This window comes from Schistocerca nitens, chromosome 1 (assembly GCF_023898315.1).
Source record: "Schistocerca nitens isolate TAMUIC-IGC-003100 chromosome 1, iqSchNite1.1, whole genome shotgun sequence".
Lineage (NCBI taxonomy): Eukaryota > Metazoa > Arthropoda > Insecta > Orthoptera > Acrididae > Schistocerca > Schistocerca nitens.
The window spans coordinates 121,333,206-121,346,833 of record NC_064614.1 but is presented as its reverse complement, the minus strand read 5'-3'; the positions used below and the strand labels follow the sequence as shown (position 1 = coordinate 121,346,833).

The 13,628-nt window shown below is 41.2% G+C and overlaps 1 protein-coding gene across 1 annotated transcript in view; it reads right to left on the bottom strand.

The window, feature by feature from the left end:
- Window positions 1-10,308, bottom strand: part of LOC126242462 (crossover junction endonuclease EME1) — a 61,390-nt gene extending 51,082 nt beyond the window's left edge. The window contains exon 1 of the mRNA XM_049948089.1: window positions 10,004-10,308. Coding sequence (XP_049804046.1) covers window positions 10,004-10,284 — 281 coding nt within the window. The 5' untranslated portion in view covers window positions 10,285-10,308. The remainder of the gene's footprint in view (window positions 1-10,003) is intronic.
- Between the last annotated feature and the right edge of the window lie 3,320 nt (window positions 10,309-13,628).

Genomic DNA, 13,628 nt, shown 5'->3' with positions numbered 1-13,628 from the left:
TTTGGATTAATTTGCCTGTTCTTGCGAGGTATTCCCTGGTGATTAGGATTGTTTCTTGAATGAATAGGGATGGGATGCTTAGAACATTAAGTTTTATAAATTGACATTTACAGGATTCCAGCTTTTTGAGGATCCAGATTATCCTCGGTGCTCTTTTTTGTAGTTTAAATATATTTGTGCTGTGAGTTGAATTTCCCCAAAAGATGATTCCATAGCGGAGCAATGAGTGGAACTGCGCATGGTATGCTTGCATTAGTGTGGATTTACTTGTAGTAGATTTTAGTATTCTTAGTCCATAGCACAATGATGAGAGTTTCTTTGATAAGTTGTTTATATGTGTGTCCCATTTTAAATTTTGTTGGACCCATAGACCCAAAAATTTTGTTGCATTTACATTTTCAATTTTATCATTATTTAACTTTACTTGGATAGTTTTTTGATTGGATGTGGGAATTAGATGGAAGTTGATACATACAGTTTTCCCACTATTAACAATTAGGCCATTTTTGTTAAACCACTCAGAAAGTTTTTCCATAGAGTTATCAGATATTGTCTGAAGGGATTCAGGGCTAGATCCAGTCAACACTATGCTTGTATCATCAGCAAACAGGATAGTTTTTTGTGTGCTCATACGCTCAACAAGATCATCTATGTAAATGAGGAAAAGTAATGGCCCTAGAACAGAACCTTGGGGAACACTATATCTTATTGTTCTTTCCTCCGAGAGGAAAACTGTGTTATTTATTTTATTCTGTACATTAATATCGTATTGAAGTGATACCTTCTGTCTGCGGTTTTGTAGGTAAGAGCATAGCCAGTTGTGAGCCACACCTCTTATTCCTCTTCTTTCCAATTTAGCAAGCAGTATTTTATGATCTAGTACGTCAAAGGCTTTAGAGAGATCTAAGAAGATACCTGCAGCTATATTATGTTGGTCAATTGATTTCAGTATGTGGTCCAACAGTTCAAAAATTGCTGTCTGGGTGGATAAAGATTTACTAAAACCATGTTGTTGAATGCTGATTGGTGCGTGGTTCTTTATGAAATTTATAAGCCTGTCATAAAAAAGTTTTTCCAGGATTTTTGAAAAGATGCTTAATATGGATAATGGTCTATAATTGGATACTAAATCAGGGGAACCTTTCTTTAGTAATGGTGAGACTTCAGCTATTTTGAGAGCATCTGGAAAAATGCCAGTTTTTAATGATTGGTTGTAGATGGTTGATAATGGCTTTACTGTATGGGGAGCACACACCTTTAATATGAGGTCAGGTACTTCATCATAGCCACTAGAGATTTTATTGAGTAACAATTTTATTATGTTCCTAATTTCATCAGGGTTTGTTTCATAAACAAACATTGTAGCATTAGTGCTGTTTGACATACTGGTGGAATTGAAGAACGATACCTTGCAGTTTGCCTGAATGAGATCTTCTGCTAGTGAGGTGAAATATTCATTGAACTTGTTTACAACTGTGTATGGATCTGTGACCTTAGAGTCATTAAGTGTTAGAGAAGTGTTTTCCTTTTTAGGTGTTGAACTACAAGTTTCTTTTTTAATAACTTTCCACATAGCTTTTATTTTGTTTGAAGAGTTTCTTATGAAATTGTCATTCCATAAAAGTTTTGCCTGTCTAATCACTCTAAGATAAGTTTTTTTGTAGGCTTTACAATAGTCAGAAAATTCTTCAGTGACTATGTATTCTTTGGAGCAATATTGGAGAAATCTGTTTCTCTCACTAGAAATTTTGATTCCTTTTGTTACCCACGGCTTTCTATTTTGATTGCTTGAAGTTTTTGTTTCAAAAGGAAATGCTGTATTAAAGTAATAAAGGAAGGTGTTATGGAAGCTTAAGAACATATTATCAACAGTTGTTTGCATGTAAACATTGTCCCAATTTTCCTTAGCTAATAGGAAGTTAAAAATCCTAATATTGCCATCTGAAAAGTTTCTTCTATGAAATACTTTTTTGGGGCTGATTTTACTATTTTCCATGTCAACGCTCAGTAGCTGAGCATCATGGTCACTGTATCCCATGCTCAGTACTTCGCCAGTGAATTTGTAACCAGTATCAGTTATGAAGATTTGATCAATTATTGAATCAGTATGCACTGTTGATCTTGTTGGAGAGTGTATTGTGGGGATTATATTAAAGGATTTGGTCATGTTTAACAAATCAAGTTTAGCATTACCGTTTTTTGATAAATCAATGTTAAAATCGCCACAAAGTATTATTCTCATATTTAATGAGCTGACACTATTCAGCAGAACTTCTAATTTGGTCATAAAATTTGGAATATTACTGCTTGGTGCCCCCCCATGAACCATGGACCTTGCCGTTGGTGGGGAGGCTTGCGTGCCTCAGCGATACAGATGGCCGTACCGTAGGTGCAACCACAACGGAGGGGTATCTGTTGAGAGGCCAGACAAACATGTGGTTCCTGAAGAGGGGCAGCAGCCTTTTCAGTAGTTGCAGGGGCAACAGTCTGGATGATTGACTGATCTGGCCTTGTAACATTAACCAAAACGGCCTTGCTGTGCTGGTACTGCGAACGGCTGAAAGCAAGGGGAAACTACAGCCGTAATTTTTCCCGAGGACATGCAGCTCTACTGTATGATTAAATGATGATGGCGTCCTCTTGGGTAAAATATTCCGGAGGTAAAATAGTCCCCCATTCGGATCTCCGGGCGGGGACTACTCAAGAGGACGTCGTTATCAGGAGAAAGAAAACTGGCGTTCTACGGATCGGAGCGTGGAATGTCAGATCACTTAATCGGGCAGGTAGGTTAGAAAATTTGAAAAGGGAAATGGATAGGTTAAAGTTAGATATAGTGGGAATTAGTGAAGTTCGGTGGCAGGAGGAACAAGACTTCTGGTCAGGTGATTACAGGGTCATAAATACAAAATCAAATAGGGGTTATGCAGGAGTAGGTTTAATAATGAATAAAAAAATAGGAGTGCGGGTTAGCTACTACAAACAGCATAGTGAACGCATTATTGTGGCCAAGATAGACACAAAGCCCATGCCTACTACAGTAGTACAAGTTTATATGCCAACTAGCTCTGCAGATGATGAAGAAATAGATGAAATGTATGACGAGATAAAAGAAATTATTCAGGTAGTGAAGGGAGACGAAAATTTAATAGTCATGGGTGACTGGAATTCGTCAGTAGGAAAAGGGAGAGAAGGAAACATAGTAGGTGAATATGGATTGGGGGGAAGGAATGAAAGAGGAAGCCGCCTTGTAGAATTTTGCACAGAGCATAACTTAATCATAGCTAACACTTGGTTCAAGAATCATGAAAGGAGGCTGTATACATGGAAGAAGCCAGGAGATACTGACAGGTTTCAGATAGATTATATAATGGTAAGACAGAGATTTAGGAACCAGGTTTTAAATTGTAAGACATTTCCTGGGGCAGATGTGGATTCTGACCACAATCTATTGGTTATGAACTGCAGATTGAAACTGAAGAAACTGCAAAAAGGTGGGAATTTGAGGAGATGGGACCTGGATAAACTGAAAGAACCAGAGGTTGTAGAGAGTTTCAGGGAGAGCATAAGGGGACATTTGACAGGAATGGGGGAAATAAATACAGTAGAAGAAGAATGGGTAGCTCTGAGGGATGAAGTGGTGAAGGCAGCAGACGATCAAGTAGGTAAAAAGACGAGGGCTAATAGAAATCCTTGGGTAACAGAAGAAATATTGAATTTAATTGATGAAAGGAGAAAATATAAAAATTCAGTAAATGAAGCAGGCAAAAAGGAATACAAACGTCTCAAAAATGAAATCGACAGGAAGTGCAAAATGGCTAAGCAGGGATGGCTAGAGGACAAATGTAAGGATGTAGAGGCTTGTCTCACTAGGGGTAAGATAGATACTGCCTACAGGAAAATTAAAGAGACCTTTGGAGAGAAGAGAACCACTTGTATGAATATTAAGAGCTCAGATGGAAACCCAGTTCTAAGCAAAGAAGGGAAGGCAGAAAGGTGGAAGGAGTATATAGAGGGTTTATACAAGGGAGATGTACTCGAGGACAATATTATGGAAATGGAAGAGGATGTAGATGAAGACGAAATGGGAGATAAGATACTGCGTGAAGAGTTTGACAGAGCACTGAAAGACCTGAGTCGAAACAAGGCCCCGGGAGTAGACAACATTCCACTAGAACTACTGATGGCCTCGGGAGAGCCAGTCATGACAAAACTCTACCATCTAGTGAGCACGATGTATGAGACAGGTGAAATACCCTCAGACTTCAAGAAGAATATAATAATTCCAATCCCAAAGAAAGCAGGTGTTGACAGATGTGAAAATTACCGAACTATCAGTTTAATAAGTCACAGCTGCAAAATACTAACGCGAATTCTTTACAGACGAATGGAAAAACTGGTAGAAGCCGACCTCGGGGAAGATCAGTTTGGATTCCGTAGAAATGTTGGAACACGTGAGGCAATACTGACCTTACGACTTATCTTGGAAGAAAGATTAAGAAAAGGCAAACCTACGTTTCTAGCATTTGTAGACTTAGAGAAAGCTTTTGACAATGTTGACTGGAATACTCTCTTTCAAATTCTGAAGGTGGCAGGGGTAAAATACAGGGAGCGAAAGGCTATTTACAATTTGTACAGAAACCAGATGGCAGTTATAAGAGTCGAGGGGCATGAAAGGGAAGCAGTGGTTGGGAAAGGAGTGAGACAGGGTTGTAGCCTCTCCCCGATGTTATTCAATCTGTATATTGAGCAAGCAGTAAAGGAAACAAAAGAAAAATTCGGAGTAGGGATTAAAGTTCATGGAGAAGAAGTAGCAAAGGACTTTGAAGAGCAGTTGAACGGAATGGGCAGTGTCTTGAAAGGAGGATATAAGATGAACATCAACAAAAGCAAAACGAGGATAATGGAATGTAGTCAAATTAAGTCGGGTGATGCTGAGGGAATTAGATTAGGAAATGAGACACTTAAAGTAGTAAAGGAGTTTTGCTATTTAGGGAGTAAAATAACCGATGATGGTCGAAGTAGAGAGGATATAAAATGTAGACTGGCAATGGCAAGGAAAGCGTTTCTCAAGAAGAGAAATTTATTAACATCGAGTATAGATTTAGGTGTCAGGAAGTCGTTTCTGAAAGTATTTGTATGGAGTGTAGCCATGTATGGAAGTGAGACATGGACGATAACTAGTTTGGACAAGAAGAGAATAGAAGCTTTCGAAATGTGGTGCTAAAGAAGAATGCTGAAGATAAGGTGGGTAGATCACGTAACTAATGAGGAGGTATTGAATAGGATTGGGGAGAAGAGAAGTTTGTGGCACAGCTTGACTAAAAGAAGGGATCGGTTGGTAGGACATGTTTTGAGGCATCAAGGGATCACAAATTTAGCATTGGAGGGCAGCGTGGAGGGTAAAAATCGTAGAGGGAGACCAAGAGATGAATACACTAAGCAGATTCAGAAGGATGTAGGTTGCAGTAGGTACTGGGAGATGAAGAAGCTTGCACAGGATAGAGTAGCATGGAGAGCTGCATCAAACCAGTCTCAGGACTGAAGACCACAACAACAACAACTGCTTGGTGCTCTGTATACATTTATAATTATATAGTTTAGTTCAGGCAGCTTAACCATAGAAAGCTCAAATTCCTTATCTTCAGATAATGCAATCTGTTCATTTAGGCCTACCTCACTGAATTTTATCTGGTCCTTTACAAATATAGCAGTACCGCCATGTGTGGAGAAATTCCCACAATAAAAGCTTGTTAATGAGTACCTTGGAATAGAGGTTGACTGAATTTCTTCTTTAGACAGCCAGTGTTTGGTAATACATATTACATCTGGATTTATTTGAGACTGAAGTAACACTTCCAGCATTTGAATCTTATTTCTGAATGACCGGACATTATGGTGTAATACAAGAAATGATGGACTTTGTGACTTTTCAGTTAAGGGTTTAATTAATTTCTTTTCTAAAGGTATTTCTGACACAGCACTTACCCTAAAAAATTGGCCGAGATTTTATTTTTGTGTGTGGCTTCTTGCACGCAATTTTCAGTAGCAGAGATGGTTTTGAGTGGTTGACACAGTTCTGCTTCCATCAAAGCTTCTGGTTTTGGCCTAAACCATTTTGTAATTTGTGGTTGTTTGGGTTAGCAGCCTCCGTAGCCTTGTCAAGGAGATGCTGGTAGTATGCTCCTGTGACAGCATAGTCTGTTAGCAGCACACTATGGCAGTCCCAAAAAACACTCAGCATTTCCTTCCCTAATGACGGTTGTGTGGCGAATACATGTTTCCAATGTATGCTTAGCTCCTTCTTCTGAGGGACATAATGACACAACCAATAACTGTCCATAGTGATTAGGGAACTAGAGGCGTCATGCGTATTGGCCTGACTCTGCTGCAACATTTTTGCTGGTACCTTGATTCAACAAGTGGTGACCTCTGTCAAAACTTTATGGCTGCCCATCACAAATGTTTACGATGAATGTAAAAATACAAATGACAATGACTAGACAGATTTGAATCCCACTTTTTCTGAATACAAGTCCAGTGACTTAACTAAAGGGTCACCTCAATTGATTCAAGTGTTGAGTTAGCCTACAAATAATACAGAAGTATCAACAGATTCATGAAAAATTTCAATAGATGCAGAAACTGGAATGTAGCTTACATTAGTGCAAAATGATATGATATCCTAAGACAACAATTCTTTCCTTTTTTTCCTTGAGCTTGTTAATAATTACAAGCAATTATGTTACAGTAACATTTGTCAGATAACACGTAATTAAATTTGTCATCCAAACTCTTAAGGGCAACCAGAGAATGCTGGATAATTGTTTTAATAGGAACCCACAGCCAGTGACGTAAAGAACTCTTTCTGTGCAGTAGGAAGAAAAGGTAAAACAGTTTGTTGTGCTCGCTTATGTTTGCTGTGTGACAACAATAGCAATTTACTGTGACTCTGGCAAACACTGAATTTGCAACTAACTAATTAATGTTGTAATGATTCCCAGTACATGTTGTTGTTGCAGTGGAACAGGATTCAGACTATCTGTGTAGGGAGAGATACCAAGATTGTAATGTAACAATGAAAATAATCAATTATTGATAAAATTATTTAATTGGATAGATAAAGAATCTACTCACCAAGTGACGGCAGAACACATACTCTTAAAAGACTGTTGTGATTGGCAAGCTTTTGGAGCCAGTGGATCCTTCTTCAGGCAGAAGGGGTGAAGGGGAAGGAAGAAGGGCGAAGGAAAAGAACTGGAGAGGTTTAGGAAAATGGGTAGATTTTGGGAAAGTCACACAGAACTGTGGGTCAGGGGAAACTTACCGTATGGGATGAGAAATAAAGACTGATTATTGTGTAATGTGACATATCAATATCTGTACCTGTTGTATGTAGTCTAGCTAGGGGAATTGTTTTACAATAGTTGGTCGATTAAAAATGTAGAAATTATTATTTACAATAAATTACTGCCCGTCTTTCACCCAACAGCAACAGAAGAATGGAATACATTGTTTTACCTCTTAGTTCCTGTATCACAGAAATGATATGCTTCAATATGTGGTTCCAATTCAAACCATTGTCTATCCAGCATCCCCTAGACCCCTCTCTTTGAGTATACGTAGGATTTCACAAACAGTGTGGAATCACTAAATGGATGAGTGCATTGTGCAGAGAGAGAGAGAGAGAGAGAGAGAGAGAGAGAGAGAGAGAGAGAGAGAGAGAGAAAGAGAGAGGTAAGCCAAATATTCAAGGAGGGTGGTGATGTAAGTACAATGCGTAAAATGAGAATTAGAAACTAACTTTGAACATTGCTGAAAGCTTTCAACACATCACCTGTTTTCTCACTGGTTATTTAAAACTATTCTCCAATTCACCATGTGAAATGGATGTGACACAATGTGCAGGAGGTAAATAGTGCTCTGGTCAGCATTGCACCTAATCTTAACTATTGCTATTCTGGAGTATTTATAAATGGTGTACATTCAGATTTATTGGCATACAGTGTTGCTTTATTCTCCCTTCCTTCTAGCCCAGTGCTCTGTATCCAGCCAATGCCAGGTTTGACTTGATATGGTACTTCTCCTGTTTCATGGAGAACCCACTACACCTGTATATAGGCTACTATTATCATGGGGTTTCCATTCTCAAAGTAATTCTAAAGCTACTGCCAGCTCTCCCCCAGGAAGGAATCTGAATATTCCTCCTCTCTCCGTCTAATGTAAGTGCATGTTCAAATGTGACACTGTGTATCTGAGCCGAGAAATGTCAACAAACTCAAGTCTTCACGTTTCACACAAAAAAACCCTCCCATACAGGCTGGCCTCTCGTGGATGGCTTATCTGCAGTGACAAGAACTCCCTTGCTCAGAATGCTGAGGGTCTCACCAAGGCCTTCACAGACAGGCACTACCCCCAGACCCTCTCTGCAAACATGTTTCCTGTGCCGTTTCACTTCACACACCCAATCCTCCCACCATCCCTGAGAAAAGTCACATACCAATGTACCCTTCATCACACAGTACAACCCCAGACTGGAACAACTGAGCCACATCCTTCACCAAAACTCTTGACTACCTTTCATCACATCCTGAAATGAGGAACATCCTTCCCAAGATACTAACTCTCCTAAAGTGGTGTTCCATCATCCACTCAACCTCCACAACAGTGTAGTCCATCCCTACGCCACTCCCAATCCCTTGCCACAAGGATCATATCCCTGCGGAAGACACAGGTGCAAAACCTGCCCAAATCCACCCACCCAGCACTTCTGATTCCAGTCCTGTCACAGCTTTATTCTACCCATCAAGGGGGGTTCCACCTGTGAAAGCAGCAACATAATTTACCAGCTCTGCTGCAATCATTGCACAGCTTTTTATATTGGTATGACTACCAACCACCTGTCCCCCAGGATCAATGGCCACACCCAAACTGTGACCAAGAACAAGGTAGACCATCCTGTGGCACAAACATGCAACTGAACGTAACATGCTTGATTTCATTGGCTGCTTCACTACCCGAGCCATCTGGATCCTGCCCTCCACCACCAGCTTTTCTGAATTGCGCAGATGGGAGTTATCCTTGCAACACATTCTCTGCTCCCATAACTATCCCAGCCTCAACCTACGGTAACATACTGTCCCCACACCCTCCAGCGAACAGTTCCAGCCCCTCTGTTCTATCATCTCCTCCTCATTCTAGTCTCCCAACCACTGGCAATGCATCCGTCAATTTTTCCTCACTCCTCTCCCCGTTTTTCCCACCTCCCTGCCCCACAACCTCATGACACTGCGCCTGTTGGCGTTCTAGCCCCTGCACACTCCACCAGACAGCATCGCGTGCGCATGAGGTGTGCTTGCTTGTGTGTATGAACTGTGTGTGTTTCTCTTTTGCTGAAAAGCTGCAGGTAAAAGCTTTATGCAATCATCTTTTAATTGTGCCTGTCTGCAACTTATTATCTTCTTTACAGTAAGTAGCAATCTATCTTTTCCTACATTACTATTCAGTCTTTACCTAGATGGTTGTGGAAAACTAACTATAACCACATCCAGGATTGCCAACACACTAGCCCCGTTTTCCACGAGGAGGATTCAATTCAGGGCTGGCGTCCCTCCCTGTGTGCCCGATGCAGGTACCTAGGTATGGTATTGCTGTATATACATGTAAAATCACTGGCAAAGAAAAGAAATTTCATCTCTTAGTGAGATGAGATTATGATCATTTCATCTGGGAACAAAGTACATATAACAAAAAATTTTTTTTTTTTTTTTTTTTTTACAACCACAAAAACAGATATTTAAGCCCTCTGGCATAAGACACAGTTACTAGAGAGCCAAGCAATGGTGACCAATGACTATAAAATTCAATGCAAACAAAGTTCACAGAAATCTGAGAATCACCTGAAAAATGTTTTCTGTCTATCACAGAATGAATAGCAATTGTCTGTCTTTGAGCAGTCAACAACAAAATTTCTAAAACAAATCCTTTTGATTTTGTAGCAACTTACATCTCACCGTATCCCAAGTCCACTATGTCAGAATCATATCCATGCAGGCATGCATCTGATAATACATCTCTGTCCTTTTGCTGGGGACTGACACCAAGACTAAGCCCACTATCCTGGCTCATTTTTACAAGACTTTCCACTGTTTTGTGCACAACAGGTGATATTTCTGGTGAGACATTAGAAGACTTGAAATCATTTTTATAATAATTATCTTGATAATTCTCTGGAGAAGCTGGTGCACTTGAGTCACTTGAGATTAGAATGACTTGTTCCACGTCCATTATCTGGGTATATCACGTAACTCTCTGGAAGAAAAGATGCAGTAATGAAGTTTTAGGCTTTTATACGAGTCATGTTTCAGTTTCCAAGATAAATAAAATGTTAACAAAAACTGAAGATTAGGTGGGTAGATCACATAACTAATGAGGAGGTACTGAATAGGATTGGGGAGAAGAGGAGTTTGTGGCACAACTTGACCAGAAGAAGGGATCGGTTGGTAGGACATGTTCTGAGGCATCAAGGGATCACCAATTTAGTATTGGAGGGCAGCGTGGAGGGTAAAAATCGTAGAGGGAGACCAAGAGATGAATACACTAAGCAGATTCAGAAGGATGTAGGTTGCAGTAGGTACTGGGAGATGAAGAAGCTTGCACAGGATAGAGTAGCATGGAGAGCTGCATCAAACCAGTCTCAGGACTGAAGACCACAACAACAACAACAAAAACTTGGATACAGGATACTCAGTGGAGTAACGAGACAAGATAAGGTTTCGAATTCAATTCAAATAATACTTTTTACAGTAAAAACTCTTTCAAGTAATGGGAATTAAAAGCTATGTATTTCTTTTTATTTTTTGTTTCAGTATCACACTAACTGATAATAACTCAAGTCTACTGGACATTAAGACTAAAATCAGACCAACCACACAAGTGTTTTGGTGTTATTAAAGCTATGTTTGAGAATTACGAACTTAGGTGAGAGGGGGGTGGGGATGGGGGAGTTGAGTCCTTGAGGAGGAGGAGGAGGGGGGGAGGATCGATTTGGTACAAGAGAGAGGAGAAAATTATGTACAACAATAAAAAACATTATGGGTTGAACGAATTTCAAAAATTACATTGAGTTGCAGACAGGCACAACAAAAGGACTGTCAGGAAATGAGCTTTCAGCCAACAAGGTCTTTGTTGGAAATAGACAACACACACACACACACACACACACACACACACACACACACACACACACACACACACACAACTCATACACACACGACCACAGTCTCTGGCTGCTGAGGCCAGACAGCTAGCAGCAGTGCATGACGGGAGAGGCAAGTGAGTGGTGAGGGTAAGAGGGAGGCTGGGATGGGGAGGAACAGCAGGGTAGGGGTAGGGAACAGTAAAGTGCGACTTGTGGGAGCATACAGGAGAGAGGTGGAGAGAGGATGGGGCAGCCAGGTGCAGTTGGGAGGTTACATGAAAGAGGGGGGGGGGGGTTGTGAAAACGGAGCGAAATAAAGACACTGTGGGTGCATTGGTCAATTAGAGGGCTGTGAAGTGCTGGAACGGAAGCAAGGAAGGGGCTAGATGTGTAGGACAATGACTAACAAAGGTTGAGGCCAGGGGTGTTACGGCAACATAGGACACGTTGTAGGAAGAGCTTCCACCTGTGCAATTCAGAAAAGCTGGTGTTCGTGGGAAGGATCCAGAATGCACAGGCTGTGAAGTAGTAATTGAAATGAAGAACGTCATGTTGGGCAGCAGGCTCTGTTGGTGGCCATTCATGCAAACAGAAAGCTTGTTGGTTGTCATGCCCACATAGAATGCAGCACAGCGGTTGCAGCTTAGCTTGTTCGTCACATGACTGGTTTCACAGGCAGCCCAGCCTTTGACGGGATAGGTGATGCTTGTGACCAGACTGGAGTAGGTGGTGGTGGGAGGACGTATGGGACAGCTCTTGCATCTAGGTCTATTATAGGGATATGTGCCATGAGGCAAGGAGTTGATGGGGGGAGGGGGGGGGGGGTAGGGATGGACAAAGATATTATGTACGGTTGGTGGGTAGCAGAATACCACTATGGGAGGAGTGTCGACATTACTCATTTCAGGGCAAGACAAGAGGTAGTCAGAACCCCGGAGGAGAATGAGATTCAGTTGCTCCAGTCTTTGGTGGAACTGAGTCACCAAGGGAATCGTCCTCTGTCAGCTATCAGAGTGAAGGTTTGCTAGTGGTTGGTAAGTTTGATATGGGCGAAGGTACTGATGTAGCCATTTTTGAGGTAAGGGTCAATGTCGAGGAAGGTGGCTTGTTGGGTTGACTAGGATTATGTAAAGTGAATGGGAGAGAAGGTGCCGAGGTTCTGGAGAAATGTGGATAGGGTGTCCTCACCTTCCAGCCAGATCATGACGATGTCATCAACGAATCTGAACCAGGTGAAGGGTTTGGGAATCTGGATATTCAGGTACGATTCTTCCACATGGCCCACGAACACACTGCCGTAGGATAGCCATATGCAGGTGCCCATAGCCATACCTCAGATTTGTTTGGAAGTAATCCTTTTGGAGATGAAGTAACAGCATGGGTAAGGATACAACTGGGCATGGTGATTAGGAAGGACAAGGATATTTTAGGTTTGGAATCTATCGGGCAATGGGAAAGGTAGTGTTCAATAATGGTATGAATGTGGGTGTCTGGAACGTTAGTGTAAAGGGAGGTGGCACCAATAGTGACAAGCAGGGCACCAAGTGGTAAAGGAACAGGAACTACGGAGAGTCGATCAAAAAATGGTTTGTACCGTTTATATAGGAGAGTAGGTTGTGGGTAATAGGCTGAAGGTGTTGGTCTACAAGAGCAGATATTCTCTCAGTGGGAGAACAGTAATCGGCAACAAGTGGGCATCATGGGTGGTTGCGTTTATAGATTTTAGGAAGTATGTAGAAGGCAGGGGTGCAGAGAGTTTCTGGAATGGGCCTATGGATTTGAGAGACTGAAGATCCTGCTGGATTTCTGGAATGGGGTTACTGTGGCAGGATTCCTTCTGCCAGGTAATTCTTACGTCAGATTCATCCACCTACAAACCTTGCCACAGTGAACCCATTCCAGAAATCCAGCAGGATTGCCAGTCTCTCCACCAATCCTTTGGCCCATTCCAGAACCTCTTCCCGGAGTCCATCTCTCTCGTCGCCCTTAGCATTCACCCACATTCTACATGCGGAAATACGGAAGCGTCCGATCCCGCCTGTCTGCTTTGACCCATGACGTCACAAATATGGCGCAAACAAAAACAAACAGACATTCTTTCCACAAGAAGCCTAATGACACTAACGGGACAAGCGCAGGAAATGGGGTGTTTTGGGTGGGGGGCAAACTAAATATAAACAAATTTAGACACCTTGCTTAGCTACAACATGTAAGTGAAGACAGCCATGCATGAATACCCACCAACCTCCCCAGGGGTCGTAACCCCTGCAACCCATAGAAGAAAAGATGCTTCATTAGCTGATTAGTGTTTTTTGTCTTTTTTTAAAAAAAAATCTCACGGGATAGAACAAACAAATCAGAAAGATAAATATAATAAACTAAAACAGAAATTGGAGGAAACAGATAATTAAAATAAGTGTTTTTAAATTTA